The sequence below is a fragment of the Haliaeetus leucocephalus genome, unplaced genomic scaffold (assembly GCF_000737465.1).
Source record: "Haliaeetus leucocephalus isolate CR32 unplaced genomic scaffold, Haliaeetus_leucocephalus-4.0 Scaffold273, whole genome shotgun sequence".
Lineage (NCBI taxonomy): Eukaryota > Metazoa > Chordata > Aves > Accipitriformes > Accipitridae > Haliaeetus > Haliaeetus leucocephalus.
Genome location: NW_010972709.1, coordinates 1622494 through 1648363, shown reverse-complemented (window position 1 = coordinate 1648363; position 25870 = coordinate 1622494). Strand labels below are relative to the sequence as shown.

The 25870-nt window shown below is 39.5% G+C and overlaps 1 protein-coding gene across 3 annotated transcripts in view; it reads right to left on the bottom strand.

Annotated features, from left to right (window-relative positions):
- RTEL1 (regulator of telomere elongation helicase 1) overlaps positions 1–25870 on the bottom strand; it is a 51883-nt gene that overhangs the window by 3799 nt on the left and 22214 nt on the right. For 2 of the 3 annotated variants that reach the window (XM_010569452.1, XM_010569451.1), the window contains exons 19-34: positions 23727–23767; positions 22550–22635; positions 21690–21767; positions 20872–20949; positions 18765–18908; positions 17851–17966; positions 16902–17025; positions 15651–15804; positions 13888–14042; positions 10892–10987; positions 9464–9674; positions 8069–8206; positions 7416–7517; positions 5246–5488; positions 3482–3658; positions 2710–2895 (exon numbers count right to left, since the gene is read on the bottom strand). In XM_010569452.1, coding sequence (XP_010567754.1) covers positions 2710–2895; positions 3482–3658; positions 5246–5488; positions 7416–7517; positions 8069–8206; positions 9464–9674; positions 10892–10987; positions 13888–14042; positions 15651–15804; positions 16902–17025; positions 17851–17966; positions 18765–18908; positions 20872–20949; positions 21690–21767; positions 22550–22635; positions 23727–23767 — 2129 coding nt within the window. Of the gene's footprint in view, positions 1–2709; positions 2896–3481; positions 3659–5245; positions 5489–7415; positions 7518–8068; positions 8207–9463; positions 9675–10891; positions 10988–13887; positions 14043–15650; positions 15805–16901; positions 17026–17850; positions 17967–18764; positions 18909–20871; positions 20950–21689; positions 21768–22549; positions 22636–23726; positions 23768–25870 lie in introns of those variants that run through there. The other variant, XM_010569453.1, reaches the window with a different exon arrangement.

Below are 25870 nucleotides of genomic sequence, written 5' to 3'. Positions count from 1 at the left end.
AGAGCAATGAGGTTGCCCCTCAGTCTCCTTTCTCCAAGCCAGACAAACCCAAAGTCCTCAGCTGCTCCCCACAGGACATGCCTTGCAGCCCTTCCACCAGCTTTGTTGCCCTCCTCTGGATGCATTCAAGTACCTGAATCTGAAATACAGTCTAATCTAGTAGATCAGACTATTTTAATCCCCAGTCTAAGAGATGTGCAATCAGATAAAGGAGTGATTAAAAAAAGATCTAGACTGAGCAAGTTCTGTGATTTATCTATGGGCCATGAAAATGCACATTAACTTGGGGATTAAGGAGAAAACCAGACCTCAGAATTACCAATTTCAAGACAAAAACCACAGAACAGGGCTGTAAAATTGCTCAATATACAACAGTTCTAATTTTGTGGATTCATAATTGTTGTTTCATCAGCTTAAAAGTTACATGTTACTGGCAAAAGGAGAGAGTTCTTCCCCAGACACTTAAAAGATGAAAATTTATGAGCTGAGAAAACAGAATCTCCCTGTGGGATAATAAATGCTTGCCTAACCAAAAAAAATCCCCAGAGAGCTCCTTCTGTTCCTTCATCAACTTAAGTCTCAAGCAGCAGAGATTATAAACACATGCTAGTAAAATTCTTGTCATGACTTTCCTAGAGTCTTTTCTGAAGTGGAGTATGCCAACTGTCAGAGGTTCATCCCCGTATACTTTGTCATAAAAGGAAAAATTGAGTATTCAGTGGTAATGCCTATTCACGGCAATTGGTTTGACTGCCCAATCTGCAGCAAACCTGAGATGCCTTCCTTTGGCTTTCTTGTACTTTCTTTCATATATTCCTTATAATCCAATACTTCTGGATTTTAACATTTTTAAAGAAATATGGCATAGCACACTGAGGATGAAATTTAGTCGAACAGCTATTCTGAATTCCCTCTAGGAGATACATGTCTAAAAAGATCAGTCTGGACATTATTCTATATTTCTCTTGGACCAAGTCTGTCTTGGTCACTGTATTTTATTTGGATGTTCGTATACTGTTTATTTTTGACACTTAGCTGATATAATTCAGTGTCTTCTTCTGGAGAAAAAGACCTTTCTCTGGAACTCAGAATGACTGATTATTTTGTACTTGCTTATAGATTCACAGGTTGAAGAAATTTCTTTTCCTTCTGTACTGTTTTTATAGGTTCCTGAGCTCCATTGATTAGTAGCCTTCTTCATCACTTATGAATGTTTAGAAATCACTCCACTCTTGTATTAGACTTCCATACCCAGGGTCACAGATTATTAATACCTGGCTGCCGAATCAAATGTTGGGCAAGATGCTACCAAATACATGCACTGTGGGATCAGTTACATCCTCTTACCTAAAGAATTTCAACCACCAATTTACTCATCCAGGAAAACCAAAGGACAGGATAACACAAGAGATATTTGAGCATAAATTTAGAGTCACAGATTCACAGAATCGTTTAGGTTGGAAAAAGACCCTTAAGATCATAGAGTCCAACAATTAACCTACCACTACCAAGTCCACCACTAAACCATGTGTCAGTTCTTTAATGAATGTTTGAGACATTGACTATAATTTGTCAGACTATCACACCATGGCCCTAAGCGCCACGTGAACTTGTCTTAAATACCTCCAGGGACGGTGATTCAACTACTTCCCTAAGCAGCCTCTTCCTGATTTGTCTCATCTCATGATAGTGCTTTACAGTAGGTTTTTAGATAGGGAAAAATATGAAACTAAGCAAGAAAAAAAATTAAAATAAAGGTTCAGATGTAAAAAGAAAACAAACCCAAACATTTTTCAAGATGACTCCACAGCTTGTTGCCTGTGTAGCTCTAGACAGGAAAACATGTGGAGGCAGCTCAGAAGAAGATGCAAAGGTGTAAAAACCACAGCATAAGGCAGAGGTCTGCCTCCAATCACATTGCAGAATGTGGTAATTAATGAAATAAGTGGTAAATCTTCCATCAGGATTTGGGTGTTCTCCCTGTAAACAAAGGAATTCTGTTTCCAGGGCTACCCACATGGTTCTCCTGAAAAGCATTAAAAAATTCACCAGCAGTTTCAGGAAAAACTGAAACCAGTAAACAAGATAACCTTTAAGAACTGTTCCCAGCATGTTTTGCAGCAAGTGAAGTCACATAATGGACATTTAAAAGGCACATCATCCTCAGATTTGCAGTTAGAGCACTGGAATCTTCCTAGAACAGGGGCAGGGAGAGGGGGAGAAAGAAAGAGAGGGAAGACATGACTAAATTCCAATAACGACGTGTGAAATTCTCATGCATACATGTTTCCAGTGCAGTCCAGAAAACAACCACGAGCTTTACAAACTACCTTAACAGTGCAGTACCTGGCCCTGTTACATTATTTCTTTCACATGACCTCACTCAAGTCTTTTGGTGCTGCAGGTCCCCATTCAGAAACTGGGGTTACATCCTTGTTTTACAAGGAAGTTGTTGAGAAAAGTCTGTAAGTTCTCAGGAAACTATTATACCATTGTGATAAAGACAGTGAAGTACTTTGAGAGAACATATGCAAGTGGCAGAAAGTACAATTCTATTTAGCAAGCCACAACAATCATTATTGCACCTTAGCAAATACAGGCATGAACCAGTCATCATTTAATAGACCATCAGCATAATTCTCATTTCTATAATGTATCTTTATTCCAGAATATTAGAGAATTACATCCAAAAATCTCACCTATACCTACCACACTCTGGCTCCATCTCCAGTGGAAAGATAGGCACAGCTCCAGAGCCTGTGGGTGCTCTAATGTTACTGGTTTCTTTTGATACTTTGGTCTCTGGCAATTCAAGTTTGCTTTTCTGGTTAAAGTAGAAGGAGGAAATCTTCCTCTGAATTTTTTCTGGTGCCTCACCCTTAGAAGTGGCTGCATCTGATTATTAAAAAAAAACCCAACCAAACAAAAAAGTCACACCAGCATACAAAACACTATAGTGCAGAATACAATACACAGACTCCACAAAACACAATTAGCAGTAAGTTCAGTAAGTTCTCATTGTCTAAGAAGAAAAACATAAGTTGAATAACTATTTTTTTATGTCATGCTGCTTGGTAACAGAAGTTTCTGATACTAACACATGCATTATTACCGAAAGCGACTCTTTATATTGAAATAGTTCTGTGGAAATTCTTCCTAGACAGAGCAATCTCAATCCATTCCTGCTCCCACACCACTTAGATACAAAAATTCTCCCTTCACCCATAACGCACTTCACAGTTTAAAGAAGATGGCATTATAACAAATTGTTGTCTTGTTTCCTTGCACTGCCCCATCTCACATTGCCTTCTATCTTACACCTATTTTGTTTTTTTAACGCAATTTGGACATGGCCAATTGCTTTGATCTTCCTTTACACTCCCAGTGCAGGGAGGCCCTAGCCCACAGCTAAGGCAGCTGGACACCACCCATCATAATAATAAAGAAGATTCTAAACTTCAGACAAATGTTCCTTCCCAACCTTGTACGTGGCTGTCTTCTCCTTTAGTGCCCCAGCTCTCCAAACTCAGAGGGCTCCCTTCACCTTGCACCTGCTGTTGCAGTTGCTTCTCTCCCTCGCCACAGACCATTCCAGTCAAATCTTTACACATCTGTTTGAACTGCTCTTTGTGATGAGGGCGCACAAACATGTAAAACCCTGTCCAAAAGAAAATACAGTCAAACGCATAGGAAAATAAATGCCTGACCATGGAAGACTCCTTGCTTTGGCGGGGATAAATTCTTTGGAAGCTGAACAATATCAGCCATATTGCTCAGAGTATTTTCAGGTTGGTGGAACACTTGATGTTTTTATTGATTTTACGATTATGGGGTTTTCCTTGCCAGAAGACAGATGAGTAGTTAGTATTGAAAATAATCTCAACTTACCTCAAAAATCTTCTGTTCTCTACAGCTAAGCATAAATATCTGATCCAGCCCTTCACCTGACAACTGATCTACTGAAATCAGGTACATACACAGTATCTGAAAAGACTTTCTCAAAAAGGACATTTCTTTTTACTGTTTGATTGACAAGGATTCACAACACATATACAGAAATTCTAAAAAATCCCAATTATGACTTACTGCCAAGCATGGACAATTCTACCACAAAGTCCTCTGAGATCAAAACTTTTGCTCAGTAAAGATACTGACTCTCTGTCTGTGGTAAAGAATGCTCAGGGGGAGATTATGACTCATGGTGCCACACAGTTCATTTCCCTCCCACTCTTCACTGTGTCAAGACTAATCTGACTAGTTAATACACCACAAAAAAACCACCCTATTTTCTAAAAATTTGGAGACTGTGACGTTTATTCAAGGTCAATGGAATAGTTACTGTTATTTCCTAAAGACAACAAATGAAACTACATCAGCATTTCCCAGCATACACTGTATGCATCATTTCCTGTGGAGGAGTTCACACCAGAGACACAGAAGATGAAATTGAGGTGCTACATAGCACAGGAAAAGATGGCTCCATCAAGGTGATCAAGACAAGCATATAATCCCCCCTCCTCTTTTTTTTTTTTTTAAAAACAATAAAGCCTGATTTCAAATTTTGAAAACCTGTAGCTTCCTAAATCCTTCCGTCATTAAACCCATGAAAGGAAAAAACCAAACCAAACCAATTCTGAGAACATAAGTATCAGCTTGAAATTTCTAGAAGATTATTATGAATGATAAGGATACTGAATTATGACACAGTTCCATAACTATTCCCAGGTAAAGCTCTGTAGAAGAACAGTGAATCAAAAGTGTGACTGCTTATCCCAAAACCTGGAAGTGATCCAAGAGCTTAGCACCAGTGCAGCAATCAATGCTCATGAGAAAAAAATTGAGTCAGTTCAATAGTCAGCACTGTGTGTTCTAAAGAGCAATCACTTGTAGTAATTGAGGAGAAAAAAAAGGTAATTAAGCCATTTGACTGAAGTTAGCTTGACTGAAGGTTAGGACTGGAATTACTGAGGTCTTATCTAATATTTTTAACGAACAATTTCTAACTGAACAGAGATCTCTGAATGACATTAATTTAACATAGCTTTCCTGCTGCTCCATTTTTCTGGTCTGCTAAACCAAAAGATGGGAGATGTGAAGTTTACCCATGCTAAAAGTTTGTCCTAGAAGTGGAGAATTTGCAAACTAATGACCAGTGAAAGGTTATTGCTCACACAAGATCACAGCACCTACATCTTCTTTTCAACTAAATTAAAGTGATTAAATAACAACAAAAAAACCCCCTTACTTTGCAAGAGATGAAAGTCTTCTGGCCTCTCAGTGGTGAGGGCTGCTATCACTGATATCATAGCATCATAGTTATCTGTCTTCTTGTAAGCTAACAATGCTTCATAGAAACGGCTGTAAGTGCTTTTGTTCAAAGCCCTTTTCACATCGTTGAGATAGGTAGTCCTGAGGACCTGGTGGTGATCTCTCCTAGAGCTTGAAGCTTTTTCAACATCTTTCCTTGGAGCTCGACTGGCATTGTGCCCTGAGAGACAAAGAATGCACGTGAGCAGGGCTTGGGGAGGAACAAACAGGTCACTCCTTTGTATCAACTTCTCTTTTCATTCAGAAGGGGGGTTCCTGGACTACTTCAAAGTGGTAAAGCCAACACTGCCCGCACAGCCACACACCTCCCTCTGGCATGGTCTTGGGCAGAGCCAAGACCTGCACCTGGAAATGGCAATGGAGCAAATTAATTCTCAGGATCACTTTTAGCATCTTCTGGAGGCTTTTTTGATCTTTTAAATGGAGAAAAGTGTCAGTCACTAGGGAATGAGAAAAAGGCGACACAGAAGACACTGCATGGAGGTCAGCAATAAATCAGGTTTTGTGATATACTGAAGGAGTAGAAGCATTTTAAACAGATGGCTTAACCAACCCTGCTGGCCTGACATGTGGGCAAGTAAACAGTTGAGAGCAGTTTTAAAGAATAGATTTCTCACCCCTTATTAGTAAGAGGAGAAAAGGTGTCCGTGTGTGTGTGTGTGTTTCCCAACAGGAAAACAATGTCAAAAAAAACCCCTAACCTGAAACAACACACGGGAGAGCACAACAGCAACGTAGGAGCACAACAGCAACGTAGGAGCAGCTATGAACATCCTGCTAAACTCCAAGTGAACTTCCATTCAAAATGTCAGTCTTTGATTTGTGATACATTTTAGAGGAAAAAGTTCTCATGTGGATCTTGTAGGCATGCAAATACGGATGAAGTATATGATAAGAAACTGATTTAAATTAACCAGCCACATCTTTTGGTATTTAGATCTTTATTCTCTACTAAAAACTTTAAAAGAAGTTAAAGAAAATAATTAAGTTTTAAAAGATGGGCTTAGTTCAATTTCCCGACAGAGAAAAAACTTGGGTGTGAATTTTATAATCAGTGTCTTTTACTGCATATCATACAGCTTTCTGACACTTTCACAGGAGCATACTCTACTTAAGGAGTGAGCAACAGAAATAATACATGCATTTATTACTATTATTTTCTCAATAACTTTTAGTGGAAAAAAGTTTCTGCAAAAATCAATCTCACGGACCTCAGGACAAAATAATCACCAAAGATTCTATTCTGTTCAAATGTTCTTAAAATACAAAACAAAACAGGAAAACAAATCAAAAGAAATAATGTGGCTTCATATATGAAAAGCTTTTAAAGCCTTCCAGGAAGCATCGGCTTTTTTTTTTTTTTTTTTTTTAAAGAAAGTATTAGCCTTTGACTATTCTTTACCCTCTAAAGACTTCTAAGCTGTCCAACTATCCTACTCATTTCCTTGTGAGAAACACAAAAAAATTCCCAGCTGTTCTCAGGAAGATCTTTAATCAAATGATAACTGAGCCTTTGACTTCAAAGATAAATACTGGACAGTATGAGATTAGAGGGATGCATACAGAGATTACGTGCAATTGTGAGAATATGTTTGAGGGTCTGTTTCTGCAGAAAAAAAAAAAGACTATCCACATGAGGAGTGTCCACATTACTAATAACACAACAGGAACTGTTTTCTTCTTCGCACCTGGATTCATATTGACCTAATCTAAAATGGCATTCCTTAAATGGCTCTCTTTCATGAGCCCTGGACAAACAGGAAGCCGAGCAGTCTTGTGCTCAACTCACCCTTTCCCTCACTGACGTATGCCAGCTCAGTCTCTAGTGCAGACTTCTGGCTTTAGTTGGTTTCTTTCATATCCACCTTGATTTAATTTATTGGCTTCTGTGTTTTGTTTTGTACAATGCTTGCTGAAAATTCTGAATTACCATCAATCCTACCTACAGATAGTGAGCCGCTGTGCTAGATGAACACAAAAATCATTGGTTCCCACCAGAATTTACAGTCAGTGATGAAATAAAACAACACGTATTACCATGGGACTGTGTTTTAATTTAACATGAAGGGTACCTGCACTATTCAGACCTGCTGTCAAGTGGGATCCTCCCTGGTTCAAGTGGAGGCCAGGGTTTAGCTGAGCACACGAGTCCTTTGAGAATGCAGTTTTCTGCTGACTCCGTTTTTCTTCTGTTAAATCAAACCAGTCCGTTAACAGTGAACTTAGAGAAGAATGAACATAGAATGGTGCATTTCAAAGCATGCCATTCTATGCTGAAAACACCAGAAGTTGTAGATGTATTTCTCTGATAAGAGGGGATGAGCTAACACACCACTGTTTTTAGTACTTTATTGTTCCAGGGTTTCAAAGATTTCACAAGCTCTCCGAGGACATGATTACCCTCTATTCATAATTCTGGTGGCACTATGTGGGTAGCAAAGAGGACACAAAGTTTTAAAATCCACAGACTAGATTCATGATTTAAAAAGATCTGTAAAATCCCCTTTTGAAATAAAATGGCATCATTACTAACTACGCAGTGACTAATGCTCAGGCATCTGCATATGCTCACAGGAAGGCAGGCAAGAGGATCACGCAGAGCGGAGACTTAGCTCAATATTGATTAAATTAAATTGCCTTCCATCCTTGCATTTCTACATTAGATGCATCTTGCTCCACAATTGGGTAATGTCCATCAAACCATACAACTGCCTGCAGAGTGCTGAAACAAGCTCCTCACCTATTTTCTTGGCTAGTATCTCTCTCTCTTCCCGCAGGAGGCTGTGCTCAGGTTTGTAGCCACAGCCCACTCCAGTCAGATTGCAACATGCTTCATCAAACTGTTTTTTATGTTGAGGTCGAACAAACTGGTAAAATTCTTTTATTAGACAGAGGGAAGAGGGGAAAAAAAGAAAAAAAAATTAAAATCAGTCCACAACAGGTAATAAATGCCACAGAAACCTACAATGGCAGGACTTCTAGGTTAGGTAACATGAAGATAAAAAAGTGCAGCTAAATAACTTAAAATCCAAGTGTCCTTATCTAATATTTATACAATAAGCACACTTACAAGTTACACAAAGGTCAGCTATCATGCAAACTTCCAGCAATATTATTACTGGCAGGCAATAACTGTAATTTTTCACTGTAAATATGAAATAGCTTACCTCTTGGTGAAACAGGTACTTACAGCAAAAGGTCATAAACTGTGGGGTCAAAGTATCTGCTAGGCCGATACGTTGAATAACTGACATACTGTTAATTTTTCACCTCATCTTACTTACCATAAAAAGCTTCCCAACCAAAAGCCTAAACATCAAATGAACTTCAGGTTTCAGGTGCCTGCCACTTTTGAAAACTAGACTTAGGCCTTAATTTGGCAATCAAATATTTTCTTATTTATATATATAGTAAGAGCAGCAAATTGGGAAACAGACTGTGGCTACTATTAGTACTAAGTGGTCATACTGAGCTTCCCATTCCTTAACTTTAAACAATTTACAAGATGCATAACTATGTTTTTTATTTTAGTAGATGAAAGAAGTCACAGAAAAATCTGCCCATTTGCTCACAAGTTGAGAAGGAAATTAAATTCACAGAGAAAACACTGTTAAACTAGAAGAGGTGTTGGTGGGAGTCCAGTTCCTGTCAATGCAGTTCTTAAAAGCCAAGAAAATACAAACTAAACCAGTAAATATCCATGCTTGCTCAGATCACTTGCTTTATACTCAGCATTATTTAAATAGATAATTTCTCTAGATATTCTGTCTACTTATTTACTGCTTTAACACTGAACGCTTATGAATGCATCTATCCAACTCACACAACCACACTCTTGATCTTACCTCCTAGATCACAGGAAATAAGCTATACTACTTTTAGGCAAAGTTTAAAATAACACGAGCTTCCATGGAATGTGATTTTTTTTCAGGCCTGTCAAGATGCAAACTAACATATGATAATTAGATTGAGAAGATTTTCTGTGTGATCTGGGATATAGAGTGATGAATGTTCATGATTATCATCCTGATTGATCTGTACTTCAAATCTAAACCACTTACCTCTGAAATACTGAAGTCTCTTAAAAAAAAGACAAAGGTCATGTCATATAAATATACTAGGGAAGTCATCATACCTCGTAACAAGATATGCTTTTTTTCATCCTCTATAAAGAGAGCACTCATTTGGGATAACATAGCATGGAAGTCGTCTGTCTTCTTGTAGTGCTGAAGAGCCTTAGAGAAGAGATCATAGTTCTGTTGGCTTAGGGTGTCCTTCACCGTTGCGATGTACAATGTAGCTCGGGCCTTCTTTGGCTCTGTCAGGTCTGCTTTCTTATCAGCTTGCTGCAAAGACAGGAGGACTTTTCAGTAAACAGTATGACTTGAGGAGTTACTCTCATGTGAATTCAGATAGAAACAATATATTTACAATTCCATCAGCACACAGAACAATGAATGCTTTCAACTAACAGGTTACTGTCTCTTGCAATTATGGTAGTCACCCATGTATCCACATGCTGTTTCCACTCCCCCCCCCCTCAAAAAAAAACCCCTCAGCTTCAGTACCACAGAACAAACATATCTATTTCCAAAACATTAATCCCTCTAACGTCTGTGAGCATTCATTCCCTCACAGAAGAACAATGCTATTCACATTCTGAAAACTGACTGCTTCAGAGAAATATTCCTAGAGAAGGGAGCCAAGTCTCATTGCACAATTCTCTTCTTAGGAGAAGACTTAAGAAGAGAGAGAGCATTTACTCCAAACCTTGAAGGCTAGGCTGACTCATCATGATATCAGATAGCAACAAATTGCAAACACAACTTTCTGCAATGAACCTGCTCCCTTCCTCACACCTTAGATATTATTGGCTTCAGGATCTGTTACTACTTTTATCAGTTTTGTTTGCTAGGTGACTGGAAGTCTGACAGACAGCACCCAGTTAGGACAGTACCTTGGACGACTACTGGCACACACAATCATCCAGGGGATTCTCATGAATTTATCACGACTCAAGCAACTAGCTGCATAATGAGCTAACTGAGTTTGGAGACAGGGCAAAACAAAAATGTAGAACTGCAAACATAACACACAACAACGACGCACCGCATGTGGTGTTAGGATGTGATCATTTACCCAAACAAAACCGGTCAGTTATACCATTTGAGGCTCTACCAGTGGCTAGACTAGATGATTGTTGTAGGTCCCTTCCAACTGAACTATTCCATTCTATTCTAATAAAAAAAACCAAAAACAAACGAAACCAACCTACCACACCTGGTCAATCAGAGAAGATGTTCACAAGGTAGTCAATGCCAGAAAACAATTCTTTTCACCTACTAGCCCTACCTGGACATGTGCTTGATTGGGTCTGTGATGTCTAGATTTGAGAAAGAGTGTGACAGAAATAGATTTCAGATGTGCACTGACAAATATTTATAATGTGGAGAAACAAACATAATTGTTCTGGCATCAGTTGTCTGTCTGCCTGGAAATTTCCAATTCAAATTAAGGCAGTCTACAGATCAAAGGGATGGCACAAACACATGAAAAAACATACTGTACTGCTGACTAGCTTTATTTTCTTCCTTCCTCCTTTCTGCTCATCTGTTAACCTCTTCTCGTACTGAAGGGAAAGTGTTGACAGACATTGTGCCTGTGAAGATTAAAAGAAAAGAAGAAAAGTTAAAAAAATGCTTTTCAAAGTTACTGTCCATTTAGTTTAGCCATTTCCAGTAGTAAAGCTTGTTAACCCAGTTTGTGACACCATTCAAGAAAGTGAAAGAAGTCAACCTAAATTATTGCAACAGAGCCTGGGACACATACATGTTTCTAGAAGGCAATCACTTAGTGGCCAATTCAGAAGAGACCAAAACAGAGGAAATTAAAGACAAAATTAGTCTGGAGGGTGCAGATTCCCGATTAAGCAAAGCTGGACTTACAGCTAACTGTTTCAGGGTAGCACTAGGAGTGTACACATACCTGTAACTGATGCCTCACGTGCCCCTTCACTTTCCTGGCTGGAAGTACTTCTCTTCTGAAGAAAACCTATATCAGGCTTTTTTGGGTTACTGAGAAAGGAAGCTTAGGCAGTCTTGTAGAAAATATCCGGGCAGGTAGGATGAGACAGTAGCAGAAACACTTGTGGCTTGACAAACTCTTTAGCCTCTCCCATTCCCAGTAACAAAGAATTGCGCTTGTACTGCAGTGACTGGGAATATTGGTATATACAAAGCTCCAAAAGACAAGTGAGCAGGCATAAGCAAGAAGAGTGGAACTGCTTAATAGCAGAGTCACCAATATTAGATCAAGCCAGTATCAACCACATTAAAAACAATCACCTAAGTAACAGAAAAAACTGTGAGATAGCCCCACATTGCCAGTTGGTTTCTACATACCTATTGAGAAAGCAGGTATGTGAAGTGATTTATTTCTTTGCTCTTGGTCAATAAGAGAATTTCATAGCAAGTGTGTGACTATCAGTGCATTTACAGAATAGTGTTGTTGATTTGTGAGAGGAACCAGTGAAACATAACAGTACCCCTATATATTCCACTGTGACTTCTAAATATGTCTATTCAGATCACGAAGCTTGAGAGTCAAATTTAACTAAATACAACTAAAACAACAACACTAAAAATAAACAAAACCCTAACCCAATAACCTCAGATTCGCCAGTTTGTAAAGTCGGCTGCTGATACTCAGAAATACAACCTTCAGTGCACTCATAACACTGCAAGAATACTGAATTCCAGAAAAGCCTGACCATGATTTAAATGCACATTTAAATGTATTTTATTTAAGCATCATGCAACAGAACGAAGAATTGGAATACAAGCAGCAAGTCAAACATTTATGATACATGCCATAAGTCAGAAAAATGAACAAAAACATTTTCTTAATCCTGGACTATGTAAGGGCACCACCTTGAATAGCATGATCCAGAAGAAACAAGGCTTCTGAAAGACAAGTTTCCATAAGGCATATCTCACAAGGAAAACTGATTAAGGGGAACTGTCAAATTATTCTTTAAATCGATTGAGAGACTATTTCTTGTATTTTGAGATAACAAAGGCTTCTTTTCTTCTTTTTCACCCCAAGCAAATTGTTTCAGAATGACAGCAGCTAAATTTCCATTATTTAGGGAACAAGGGTACAGTATAACCTTGATGAAAGAAAAAATGGTAACACAGATACTATGATGGATGGGGAAGAAAGATATGAAAGCACGTCAACCCCATTATCAGTCCAAATTCAGTGCTTATTAAAATCAGCTCTGTGCTAGACTCAGAGTGAAAGCTGGCTCCCTCAGAGGCACTGCATGTCTCAGGACTACACTCCGCACGTCTCTGGTGCCAGAGGTCATCAATTTAGGTGCAGCACATGATGACCGCACAGTTCTCTGCAAGCCACAGATGATTAGTAAATACCAAATATAGAAAGCGGACACAAGCTGACTCACTGCCAAGCCATTAGGACCACCAACTTCTCTGACTTAAGGAGATGCAGAACTACGCTAAAAGAAGTGCAGCTGTGTTAACAAGATACTGCAGCTGAGTTACCGAGTCCCTGGAGATGTGCCAGGCTTTCCAAAGAATAAGTTCTGGTATCTATGACATGATGGCCCATGGGTGATGGAGCCAATTTCTCAATCAGCTGCACACAAGTTAAATATTCCCTATCCTTGTTCATTTCTCCAAGTTTGTACACTCCCTCTGTTTTGTACATGCCTCCAGCCATCTCCCTTAGGCCTCCTTGGATATTTCCCAGATACTCCTTACACCTTCACGCTTTCCCTTAGGCATTCTTCCCCTAAGCCAGCTGCTTAGGTATGTTGCAACAGGCATTCTTGGAGTCCACACACTTAGTTACCAGCCAAACTGAGTCTGCAAGCCAGGAGTTTAACATTCCTGCTGATGGTAGCCAGGTAAGGGAGCTACCCCGCCAACAACTGCGAACAGGGATTTTGGGAAAGCAAGAAGAACACAGCCTAATCACTGATGTATTAAAAATACCAATCCAAAAGGAAAGAAAGCGAGCAGCACAGAAGGAGCTTTGTTGATCTTAATACAGTAGTGGATTTTTGATTCAGATAAAATATTCTGCAAGTCTGCAATATTAATATTCACTCTCTGAAGCAAATCAAAGATTTTCACCTGAAAGTGCAATTTTTAATTCATAAGCCCTCCTCCCACCCTTTTTTTAATTCAATAGCTGGTCACATACCAAGTGCTGACAGATTCCACCCAGGAGGAACCTCTTCTTTGAGAGCTCTTTGCTCTCCAGAGAGCACTATTAACTTCCAGGAATCTGCACGGTCAGCAGCTACAGAACACAGTACAGGCACGTACCTGTTGGTCATCTAGTTGAATGTGGCAAGAAAACCCTTTGATCAAGCTTAACTGTGAGAACTTGCAGTTACCAGTGCCAACTACAGTTAAGTTTTTCTTGAAAGACAGTTGAACTGGTACTCTTAAATCAATGCCAAACTTACTTTGCTTTTGAGCCTGCAATTTTTACTTATGAGCAAGTATTTTGCTACACCATTGCCATTACCTTTTCCTCTCCCGACAAGTCACTTTCCTCCTCTGCATCTTCGCTGCTCTTCTCATTGCGCTCCAATGCATCCAAGAGCCCAACACATTGTCTTCTAGGTGAGATGAGCTCTTGTTCATATTCCATGCACAGGCTGGATGCTCCATCTCCATTTACTGGCATCACAGCATAATACAAATGACAAATTAACATTACACATATCTCTTGCATTTTCTTTAACTTAGTAATACCTCAGAATCTTACACAGCAATCCACAAAGATGTACTGGTTTATTTCATCTTCCACATCTTGCAAAATTGCATTATATGACTTAGTAAGAAGACTGCTTTGGTTAATCACTCCCAAAATTGCTCAAGCATGTGTTCCATAACGTGGTGGACTTCTCTCAAACTTTTCCTTAAGTGGTGGTCACATTTAACCTCCAAATGGCTTAGGATCAATGGAAAAGAAAGGTCTTACTGCAATGGTTGTCTGTCTAACTACTTTAGCTTTATGGATTTCCCAAAAAATTGAGTTCCTGTTTTTAAGAGATTCTGGCATGAAATATGATTTATTATTTTTAAACAGGACAAGTTTTTCTTTTTTTAAAGCCTACATTTCTCACAGTATCAATACCTATATGACAGTCACCCTCAGGTCCCAAGAATGCATATTCTCACTAATCAGGATCCAGGTATATTTGGTTTTACATATAAGAATTTAGAGCTGTAGGTAGTGTTAAATTAGTATCAGTTTGCTACTTCTAAAAGGTGTTCTCTTCAAAATATATTTCCACTACTTTGTGAAATCACTTCAACAGTCAGTTACTAAGAAAAGTTACTTGAGAAGAATGGAAGTATATTACGCTATAAATTAAAAAGTCAGTACAAGAAACTCTTTAGCCAAAACTATGATTATATGTGCAGTTTGATGTTACAGATGATGCAATGCAATTGAAAATCTGTATCAGAAGAGGCAATGCAGCTTCTTCCCTTTACTTCCAGTCACACATTCCAGCCCATCCCTGAGATGGATCTACCAGTCATGTGGATGAAAGGTAAATTGGTTCAGCAAGCTCTGCTTGCTCTGCAGCTGCACAATAGATGGATTCAAATCAAGGGAAGGAGCATAAGCACACGGTTGGAAACTGAGGGAGGAAAAAGTGGTGGCCAAAGTAATCCCTTTCAACGACAACTTGCAGTCACATTGGCTTAGATCTAATGTGAAATCACCCACACGCTCAGTCATAACTGTTTTGAAACCACAGTTTTAAACACAACTTCATTGTTCTGTTCCAAAACAGCAAGCAATCTAGAATGGAACATTCTGAAATAATATCTGACATGAGAAATACTTTATTCTTTGGCATTAGCTAACCACAAAATTTAAAATGCTGTTTTGTTCCAAGGTCAATGCCCTCTTTCTATTTTCTTAGTCAGACTACTGTGTAAGAGTCATTTATACAACAGGATGGAAGAAGGACATATGAAAGTCAGTGCTACTCAGAAACAGACTCAGTTCTTACTTTTTAAGCTACCTACGATATTCCACCAAATGCCTCCTGTTCTGCAGGACACTTTCAGGCCCCATCTGCCTCTTTGCTCTATAGTTGCAACAGGTTCCCCCACTTTCTACTGCTGAGCTATGTCCCTTCTGATCAGACTTTTACATCGGTCTTTGAGCTCTCCTTGCTTTCTCTCCCATTCCAGTTTCTAGTCTCTTGCTCCTCCTTTTTTGGTTCAGCTTAAAAAAAAAAAAGTTTATCTGCGAGGACCCAAACCTACCTTTTCTTTTCCTCTTCAAACTGGGAACATGGTCATCCAAGTTTTTGGCTTTTTTCAGGGAGTGGATCTGCTCAGATGAAGTAGATGGTACTGTATCGTTTTCACTTAGGGAACCAGCAGAGCCAGAACGGCATTGTGGCAGGGGTGGGGGCATCTGCAAGCAGTTTGCAAAATGTTAGTAGGCAAAAGCTACTCTTCCACTCCACTTCCTTTGCAACCAAAAATCTCAGCAACAACCCAAAGACATCTCCTTTTTCCCAAATAACCCCCGAGGCAATATTGTTAATGCATTCTGGCTTTATGTGCTTTTGAAAAAAGGACCCAATAACTAGGAAGTGACACAGACAGATGAAATGTAGAGAGCAGGCTTAGCATTGACCTGTTTAACAAAAAAAAGGTCATGACCCTGCTAAAGAACAATTGCTTCCTAACACTATCCCTGCAACATAGCGCATTCTGGCAAAGCACATTGGGTTGTGATTCTTATTCACCATGAAACTCTCATTTATGATCAGAAAAGCTCATCATGTCATCCAGTATTATCCATCTGTAACTTAATATTTTGAACAACTTGTATTTGGCTAAAGCATCTTCCAGGAAGTCAGCCAAGCTGGCATGTGAAATTTTGTTTATTTTAATCTTAACCTCTATTTTGGGGACAAAGAACTCCTCATGCTGGCTTCCAGCCCATTTCTTCTTACGACTTTCTCCAGTCAATTAGAAGTCTTTTTACAATATTACTATTTAAATCAAGGAACTACTACTGAGAAAAAGAGCTTCTTAATGCTAAAAGGGAAGCCATATTAGTACAGATGACCCACCGATGAACTGTAATAACTGATGGGTTTGTCTTACTCTTTGTACCGGTCAGCTTTGATTTAAATTTAAGGGTTTGACTGATTCTTCCACACATATACCCTCCCCCTGAGGGTGAGGTAGAAAGCTTTTTGCTTCTGACATTAGTTCCTGTATTTGCACACCATCCAATGAAAACTGTGTTTATTTAGAAGGAACCAGAAGAGGAAGTTATTTTTGTGACCTAACCTAATGAGTCGCCCAGCATGAAAACACATCCTCTCCCAGCTCGCTCTTCAAGAAAGACGAGGTGTATCTCCTTTCCTGTAAAGCTGCCAATGTGTGGAAGTGACAAGTGACTGCGTCACATCTCTCAACTGGCTTAGTATTTCCAGTTTCCAATACTATCAAGAAAATTTGTTGGGTTTTTTTTGTTTGTTTTTTAAAACCACTTACAATTTCTTGAGCAACACGAAAGAAGACAGAGACACTTCGGACTGCATGCCCAAAGTTGTCATAAACATTCACGTAAGGACGGACCCATGAAGGCAGCTTGCCTCTTACATCACTCGTTGTGAACCTGTGTAGGATTGGAAAAGGAGAGAATTATTTGCCAGCTTGGCCTAAATGAATTAAACAAATGCTAGATCAGGGTCCAAAATGACAAGGGAGGAGCAGCAAGACAACAAAAGATTGAAACAGTGCAGTAAATATAACAGGGCGATGTCTTCACTCAGGAGAAAAGGGCTTTGTTGATACCATGTACCATGCAATCAGCCAATTCCCATCTTTCATCAATAAAATCTTTAAATGTGCAACAGTAACAGTAGTACTGAACTGTGATGCGCTCACTGTCCCCAGTTGAGCCTCAGCATTGAAGGCTATCAATTAAACTCTTATTGCCTATTATATACATATTATATTAATTAATGTTATATTACTGGATATTAATGCAATATTAACATATGATATTAATTTAGATTATATTTTTTCAGTAATATAATCTTTCCTCATTTTCATCCCCCTCCTCTCAAAAAATTGCAGTGCTTGTGACTGCCTTCTCAAATGAGAGATGGAGAAAATGCAAACCCATAAGTTATTATCACATAATTTCCAGTACCATTACAAACATGAATTCAGCAAATTAGCTTATTTTGCATTAATACCATTAATCTCTTTCTGCAGCTCCCAGACAGTACATTTTGGGAGCAGAAGATAACAATCTAGTTACTTTCTTAAAGTAGTGCAGTATTTATATAACCTGTTATATAAAATAATTTAATTACTTATGAACTGTAGCTTTCCCCAAACAGTAATATCAGTACATTTATATACAAAATACCAATACCCATGTTGGGATATAAAGATGTTGATGTATGTTTATGTTCCAGAACCAAGGTTTTACCTGTGGTCACACAGGAAGATAGCACCATAGTCTTGGCGATGTCTGATGACCCTGCCGATCGCCTGATTAACAGCCCGGGAAGCTTGCTGACTGTACCACTCACGTCCAGATAAATACTGCAATAGGTGGGAGGAACAATCAACATTACTTACCAGGTAAAATGTAATCACCGTGCTGTAAAGTCACTATTTCTTTCTAAAGAAATAAATAAAAAAAATGTATCCAACAAGATCTACCGACAAATCTCTAAAAGCCTAGGAAAACCAAATATAGGTTGACTCAAACGTCACACCTGACTTATGGTGCACAGAAAACTCAAGTAGTAATACCCAACTTGAGGAGCTATTTAGTGTATGATGCACTGACAGCTTTGGTAGTACAACAGACTCACCATATTATTTAAGACCTAACAGCTATCCTGCAGAACAATAAACTGAATTTATAATGCCACTCATTCTCATGCCTGAAGCAGCAGAAAAAACCCAAACAACACAAAGCAAAACAAACCCCCAAAACCAAACAACACCTGCCCCCCCAAACCACCAAAACAAAAATCCCCAAACCAGCCAGCACAGGCAATTCTTCCTGCCCATCCTCTCTCTGGATGAAATAATTCCCTTCAAAAGACAGATGGATAATGCCTACAAAGATTTTGACTGAAACTTTAATTATACCATTTTTTGAGCCTCTATTTGATTGAGGACATGTCACTGGAGACAAATTTGGAACCTTAACATTATTAAAAGGAAAAGGTGGCTGTATTTGTGACAAACTCCCAAGGTTGTTTGACTTTTTCATATTCATGGTCCCATGAGGCTGGAAGGGTAACAAAAGCCAAAATCCACAGAGACAAGAGGGAGAAACAATAACACAAACCTGCAAACACCCAACAGTGAAAAGTTGTCCAGCATTACCTGTGCACCTGCACCACTTCTTCTCATTTCATCCAGGAACTGCATCTTTAAAACAACTCTGGGCTCCATACGAGGAGGAAACGGAAGCCCAGTAATGATGACTCCTCGTCCATTTATGTCTGCAAAGTCCAAGCCTTCACTGGCCTGAAGAGATAGTTTTTTCCATTATCAACAGGATTCGAAGTGACAATTCAGAGCAATTCAGCAGTTATTGGCCTTTTTTCGCCATTAAATTAAATCCCTAGCCAAGCGTAGTTTATGAATATGTAATGAACAGTTTCAACTAGATTTGTTGCTTTTATTACCAGGACTTTAAACTTAGCTTTTTCCTCTAGGAGGTCCTGGACAAAGCATTCCTTAGCCAATGCCATTAATGCACGTCTTATTCCTGGATAAGCAGAACATCTGTATTCAGAAGATACCTTAAAAGTCAGTCAATACCTCTGTTTAAACCTTCCATACCCTGAATTGTTAACGAAACGTGATAAGAACACAGCAAACCTTATCTGACATTAAAAGTCAATAGAATCATTTCAAAGCAATAACGGAAAGCTATCAGGAATCTGCTCAGAATCATAGTGTCATATTCACCAGCTACACTGCTTACTTCCACTCAAGTATTTGTCACTTATGCCCCCTGTACATGGTCATGTCCCATGCTGTGCTGGCAAATCACTTTGTGAAATGAACAAAATCAGAGAGTTGAACAGACTGAAAAATAATTGGGGTCGGAGGCTAAAAAAAGTTGGTTTGTTTTTCAGCTGAATCAATTCTTCAATCTCATTTACCGTGCCACACAAGCAGCTGTGATGGAATATAACATCAGGGATGGATGGGTGGATAGAATGACCAACTCTACTCTGCTTTTAGTGGCAGCGCTAGCTTAAGCTATCACAGCTTGCACTGTAATCCATCTGGAGCTAGCAATCATATAGTTGTATTTATGCACATTTTATCTTGGGCACAAAGGAAATTCCTCAGGCTCCTAAGAACCTGAAAAGACCAACCTTAGATAAAACCACCAAAACAAGCCTGCCTTTCACCCGCCCAAAACAGGAAAGAAAATTCCCATGAACTTTTAAAGACACCCCAGACCTAGATACAGCTAGCAAAAGAACTAGAGCAACTGGGACAGAATCTCCTCTTCATAAAAAGGACTGGTTTTTTAGGTTTCTTTCAGGGAACAGAGAACACAAAAAGCTTGCTAGAACCTACTGCCAATGTAAAAGCTGAGCAACAACCTGGGAGGGAATCTTGAAGTGATGGCTGAGAAGAGAGCTAGTTTTAGAGCTTTTGACAACATGACTCTCTTGGTTTATCTTCTCAAATATTTTTAATTTTGCAGTCATACTATTAAACCTGTGACTACAACAAACTGAACAGTCTATCCTTCAACTGCATGTTACTGCAAACCATGATCTCTCCACAGACTCTACTCCTCTTGGGGTAATACACTATTGTTGGAAGGACAGGCATATTCAGCTGAGAGTCCCACCCAAAAAAGAACTACATCTTTTCTTCACTGATCCAACAGCCACTTTGGAGACTGGGACTGAAGGTTCAAAAGAAGTTGAATCTTCTCTTGGTACGCAGTAAGCAGCAGCAAAAGTGATTTTACGATTTTGCAAATATTTACACTGATAATCATACATCAACTTATCAGCACTGGAAAATGTAAATGAAAGGCCATCAAATGTGTCCAGAGGACCTGAAGTTAATGTAAATTTTTTAAAGGTAAGGAATAGTTTTGGTTTTCAGCAGTGGTGTTCTAACATGCTTGATTACAAACGTTTCTCTTTAGTTCTCCTCAAAAACAGTTGTTCTCATCTAATGGGTTGAGTTTTCAGTGAGCAGCTAGCAGGAAATATAAGTATGATGCTCATCCCCTTCAACGAACTCAAAGATGTATCCCTTTAATAAAAACAGGATTGAGGCATATGTAAACCTGACATAATTCTGAAAAGACTTTAGGGCATCCTACTTCTCATGGGTTTTTTCCACATATAATTACAGCCAGATAACAGAAATGTACTGAAATCCAGAACGATGTTTTTTCCATCAACTATATAACCTGATCTCAGATGAAACAAATTCTCAGTTACATTACCTTCCCCCGACATACTGCCAAAAAAGCAGCTCCGTTGGACTTAGGACAGACAATTTTATCATAGTAGGCATCCATTACCTGAAAGATAAACTAGTTTAAGCAAGAACGGGAATGGTATTATCCTTTGCATTTGCATAAGTAGAAAGCTGTACTAGCTAAATTTGACTTGTACACCAAGATCTATAATGTGATTAATTTGGCTTAGTGTAATTTTCTTTAGTTTTACTAACTGCAAATGTGAGAAGCAGTTTGCTTAGCAAAATCTTCACATTACTCTGAAATCGAGAATGCATCTGGGTAAGCACAAAAGTAATATCAGATACTTCTGATGAGAAGGTAAAACATGGACTGCCCTGTGTTTCTTCAGATCCTGGAATAAAATAGGGAAACCAGGAAAGCAGTTCAAGGATATTATTTACTCTAAGAAGCAAACAGAGCAGTTATAAATAAACAAGATGACACTGCACAATTCCTTAACACCCAAAGCACAAGAAGCTGGGAGAAAACATCCCACGGAACATTAAAAGATGCTGACTACTGAAGCGACAGCTTTCTACCATCTTGATTACGCAGTCCGTACGTATGTTAGCCACTGCTACATCACTGTATTTCAAATGAAGACTGTACCCCACACAACCAGCCAAAAGAGTAAAGGAAGGATGCACAGAAGAACTATACTTCAAAGAAGCACTGAGAGTTTTAATTTTATCCTAGGATAAAATTGGGGTGTTTCACACCCAAACACATCTTAGAGAAGGTATTTAAACATAAAAACCAGTTTCTGAAAATGTTACAGGTCTGTAATGCAAATAATCAACCTCTGCAAAGCTTCCTTTGTTCCTGGGTTCCACAAACATTGGCTTCACTTCTTCTATTCTTTTAGCAAAATCATGCTCCTGTTAAACAGATAATGAACATATCAGAAATGGCCACGTGAAAGTAAGCACATACCAGAAGTGCCCACAAGAAAGGAAGTGCTCAGGAGTGGTCACACAGACTTCCCTAACACAGTCTGTTCCTCTCTTGCCAAACAGGGGAAGAGATGGAAGCAGAAACATATAATCCTAACAACACTAACAGCGATTCCTTGCAGTTGGTGCAACTCAGACATTATGCAGACAGGAGATCCATTTCTTTTCTTTCTGACTTGCAAGTTCCCAACATCCACCTCCCAGAGACCCACTCTGCAGTATGATACCTCTGTCCCAGCACTCACTTTTAAGGAGGAGGAGCATTTAAAACAGAACTGTTCTACCAAGTCTCATGAGGGACACTCAAGTCATGAGCATAGCAGTTACAAAAGTTAAGCTGCAACAGTTACAAATTAAAAATAAAGAGAAATGCTCATATTGGGGTTCCCCCCCCAAAGAGTTGGAACACTGAGACCAACTATAATTTGGAGGTTGAATAAAGAGAAGTCTGGTGAAATTAAATGAACTCTGAGATCAGATCAAATGAGATAATGTATTAAGATTCTTTTGGGTTTGGTTTCTGCAGTGCTGCATTTCAGAGTATTGTGGTCAAAATAAAAGAAGCCTGACCTGGGTTTTTACTTCACAGATTTTATAATTTACTTATTAACAAAGAATTTTTAATCACCATGGTTAGATAGCATAACTACAATCTGCCTGAGGTGTGTAACTAAACCACCTAATAAAAGGCAGAGCAATTAACATACTTTCCAATATTCCAGGCTCTTATCCATGACAGGATATGACGGGAAGAACACCAACAGTCCATGCGGTACAACTCGCACAAGGTTACCTGCAATGAGATAGGCAAGTGCGTAGCTGAGCATATTTTCATCCTGGGACGGAGTACAGACAGCAGAGGAAAAATAACAGCATGGGTTGCCTCCAAAACCTTTTCTACTTTCTTGACATGAATGTTCATGTATTCAAAGTTGTTCCATTTTTTAAAATAATTTCAATAATCTTGTTGTCAAGGTATAAACTTTAATACAGATGCCTAACTAGCTTTCTAAAGGGTAGTTTTAAAAGGATAAAAGATATTATGAGCTACACCAAACACTATAGACAGGATACATCATCTGCCATATTTTCCCTTGTGACAGTAGGATCTATTTTTAGATCATTTTCTCCACTCTTTGTGCACTGCCATCTAAACATTCAAAGCAATGGATGAGGTACAAGATTGTTTTTGAGAGTTTTCTGGTCAAATAGTATACACTTTACTGAAAAAAAACATTAATCTGCTATTTTGTGAAAGCATTTTCTTAATTTCGGCTTTCAGGCCAAGCTGAACACCTCAGAGCACTCTCCTCCATTTCCTTCAAACATTTCTCGATGTAACAGATTCTTTTCAATCATATCTCAGCCAAGCTACACAAACACTCTTCTTTTATTCTGTCATATGTTAAAATTTTGTAGTTCTATTATATTTGTAAAACATTACCAAAAGAATAAATGCTGACATAAGGACGGGCTTGACATGGTGCCTTTAAAAATATCACAGGAAATTACATTGACTTCTTGTGATCTTTAATTGCTCTGCAAATGATGCTTAGCTGCATCATCTCTGTGCACTGATTTTCTAGTTTGCACCACTTTCTGACCATGTTAGGAACTACATTTTTGACACAAACACAAACACCTGACAATAAAAATGAACTCCTAACCTAGAAATATTAAACCAAGGACTCAAACTCATTTTTGTATGCATTACAGTAGCCAGCTGCCTGAGCAAACAGAAGCATATAAAAACAGACAGCATTTAGGTATGCAATGCAATCGTTTACCTTTCTCCATCTTGTCTTCTTTAGTATTTCTCCTTCTAGGAGATTTCTAAAAATCCTGCGCAACAACCCATTTCCGAAATCCGAACACTTCACTTACCAATCGTTTTCCCCAGAGAAGATAAATAATCCTCTGAAAACCTACAAAGAAGAAAAATCAAGTAACATAATTGTATTTCCTTTTCTATGTTTTTCATACATATTGACTTCCTTTGATATTCATCTAAGATAGCATATTCATACTCACAATTGCTCCCCTTCCTGTGGCAAGCACCCATACCAATGACGCAAAATTAGTAATACCTTGATTACACATTACTATTAAATATTCTTATTATTAGCACTGAAAATGATCTAAGCTTCAATATTATCAAAATGTAACAAGTAGAAATAGGCAGCCGTATGAGTTTTATGATTAATACTAGCAATTTAATGGTGAAAGTTCTGCCAGAAAAGCCTGCAGATGCTGTCAAGCCTGACTAACATTACAACTATTTAAAATAACTACTGATGAATTAGGTGTGGTGAGGCTGTAGGGGCAAAAAGAGTGGATATGGTTACTATGGTTATTATTTACTCATGGCATAAGCCAAGTAAATCACTTTTGCTTTGACTGAAAAAGTACTGCTCTACAAAAAGCAGTATTTATGTTTCTTCCAGCCCTGACTGAAAAGTCACCTGTTTCCTCATGCCTCTGTTTCTTTCTTTTTATTGCCCTGTAATTTTGCATACTGTTTTCCCAGGAAACTTACATATGCAGGGAAAAAAAAGAACATATTTATTTTTATTAGACCTACAAATGCCAGTATCACCACACAGACATTGTCAAAACGCAGCAAACACTATGAACTCCCTTCCTTCAAAAAAAAGTTCTATGCCTTAGGGAGGGGATCTCCAACCTTGCCCCTTTGAAAGACGGTATCTTCATGTGGCGGGTTGACCCTGGCTGAATGCCAGGTGCCCACCAAAGCCGTTCCATCACTCCCCCCTCCTCAGCTGGACAGGGGAGAGAAGATATAACAAAGGGCTTGTGGGTTGAGATAAGGACAGGAGAGATCACTCACCAATTACCATCACAGGCAAAACAAACTCAACTTGGGGAAAATGAACTCAATTTATTACCAATCAACCAGAGTAGGGTAATGAGAAATAAAACCAAATCTCAGAACACCTTCCCTCCACCCCTCCCTTCTTCTCAGGCACAACTTCACTCCTGGATTCTCTACCTACCCCCCCAGCAGCGCAGGGGGACAGGGAATGTGGTTTACGGTCAGTTCGTCACACGTTATTTCTGCTGCTTCATCCTCCTCAGGGGCAGGACTCATCACGCTCTTCCCCTGCTCCAGCATGGGTTCCCTCCCACGGGAGACAGTCCTCCACAAACTTCTCCAACGTGGGTCCTTCCCACGGGCTGCAGTTCTTCATGAACTGCTCCAGCATGGGTTCCTTCCACGGCATGCAGTCCTTCAGGAGCACACTGCTCCAGCGTGGGTCCCCCACAGGGTCGCAAGTCCTGCCAGAAAACCTGCTCCGTGGGCTCCTCTCTCCACAGATCCACAGGTCCTGCCAGGAGCCTGCTCCAGCGCAGGCTTCCCACGGGGTCACAGCCTCCCTCGGGCACCCACCTGCTCCGGTGCGGGGTCCTCCCTGGGCTGCAGCTGGAGATCTGCTCCACCGTGGGCCTCCATGGACTGCAGGGGGACAGCCTGCCTCACCATGGTCTTCACCACGGGCTGCAGGGGAATCTCTGCTCTGGCGTCTGGAGCATCTCCTCCCTCTCCTTCTACACGAGCTTGGTGTCCGCAGGGTTGTTTCTCTTACATGTTCTCACTCCTCTCTCCAGCTGCCATTTCTCTCTGTCCTGCAACTTTTTTTCCTTCTTAATGTTATCACAGAGGCGTTACCACTATCGCTGATTGGCTTGGCCTTGGCCGGCGGTGGGTCCGTCTTAGAGCTGGCTGGTATTGGAAGCTTCCCCCATGTCCAACAGAGCCAGCAGCTTCTTACAGAAGCCACCCCTGTAACCCCGCCCCCCACTACCAAAACCTTGCCACACAAAGCCAATACACTTCAACAAAATACTAAGCTTCTGAAAATGAAAAATACAGTCTGAGGGTTTTCCAGACTACTAGTTCTCTGTACAAATCAATTACAATTGCTGAGTCCCTTTCCAGTGCTGTGGAACACCTGGCATTTTTCCCTTTTCTCTGCGCCCCCCCCCCCCCCCCCCCCACAGACACCGCC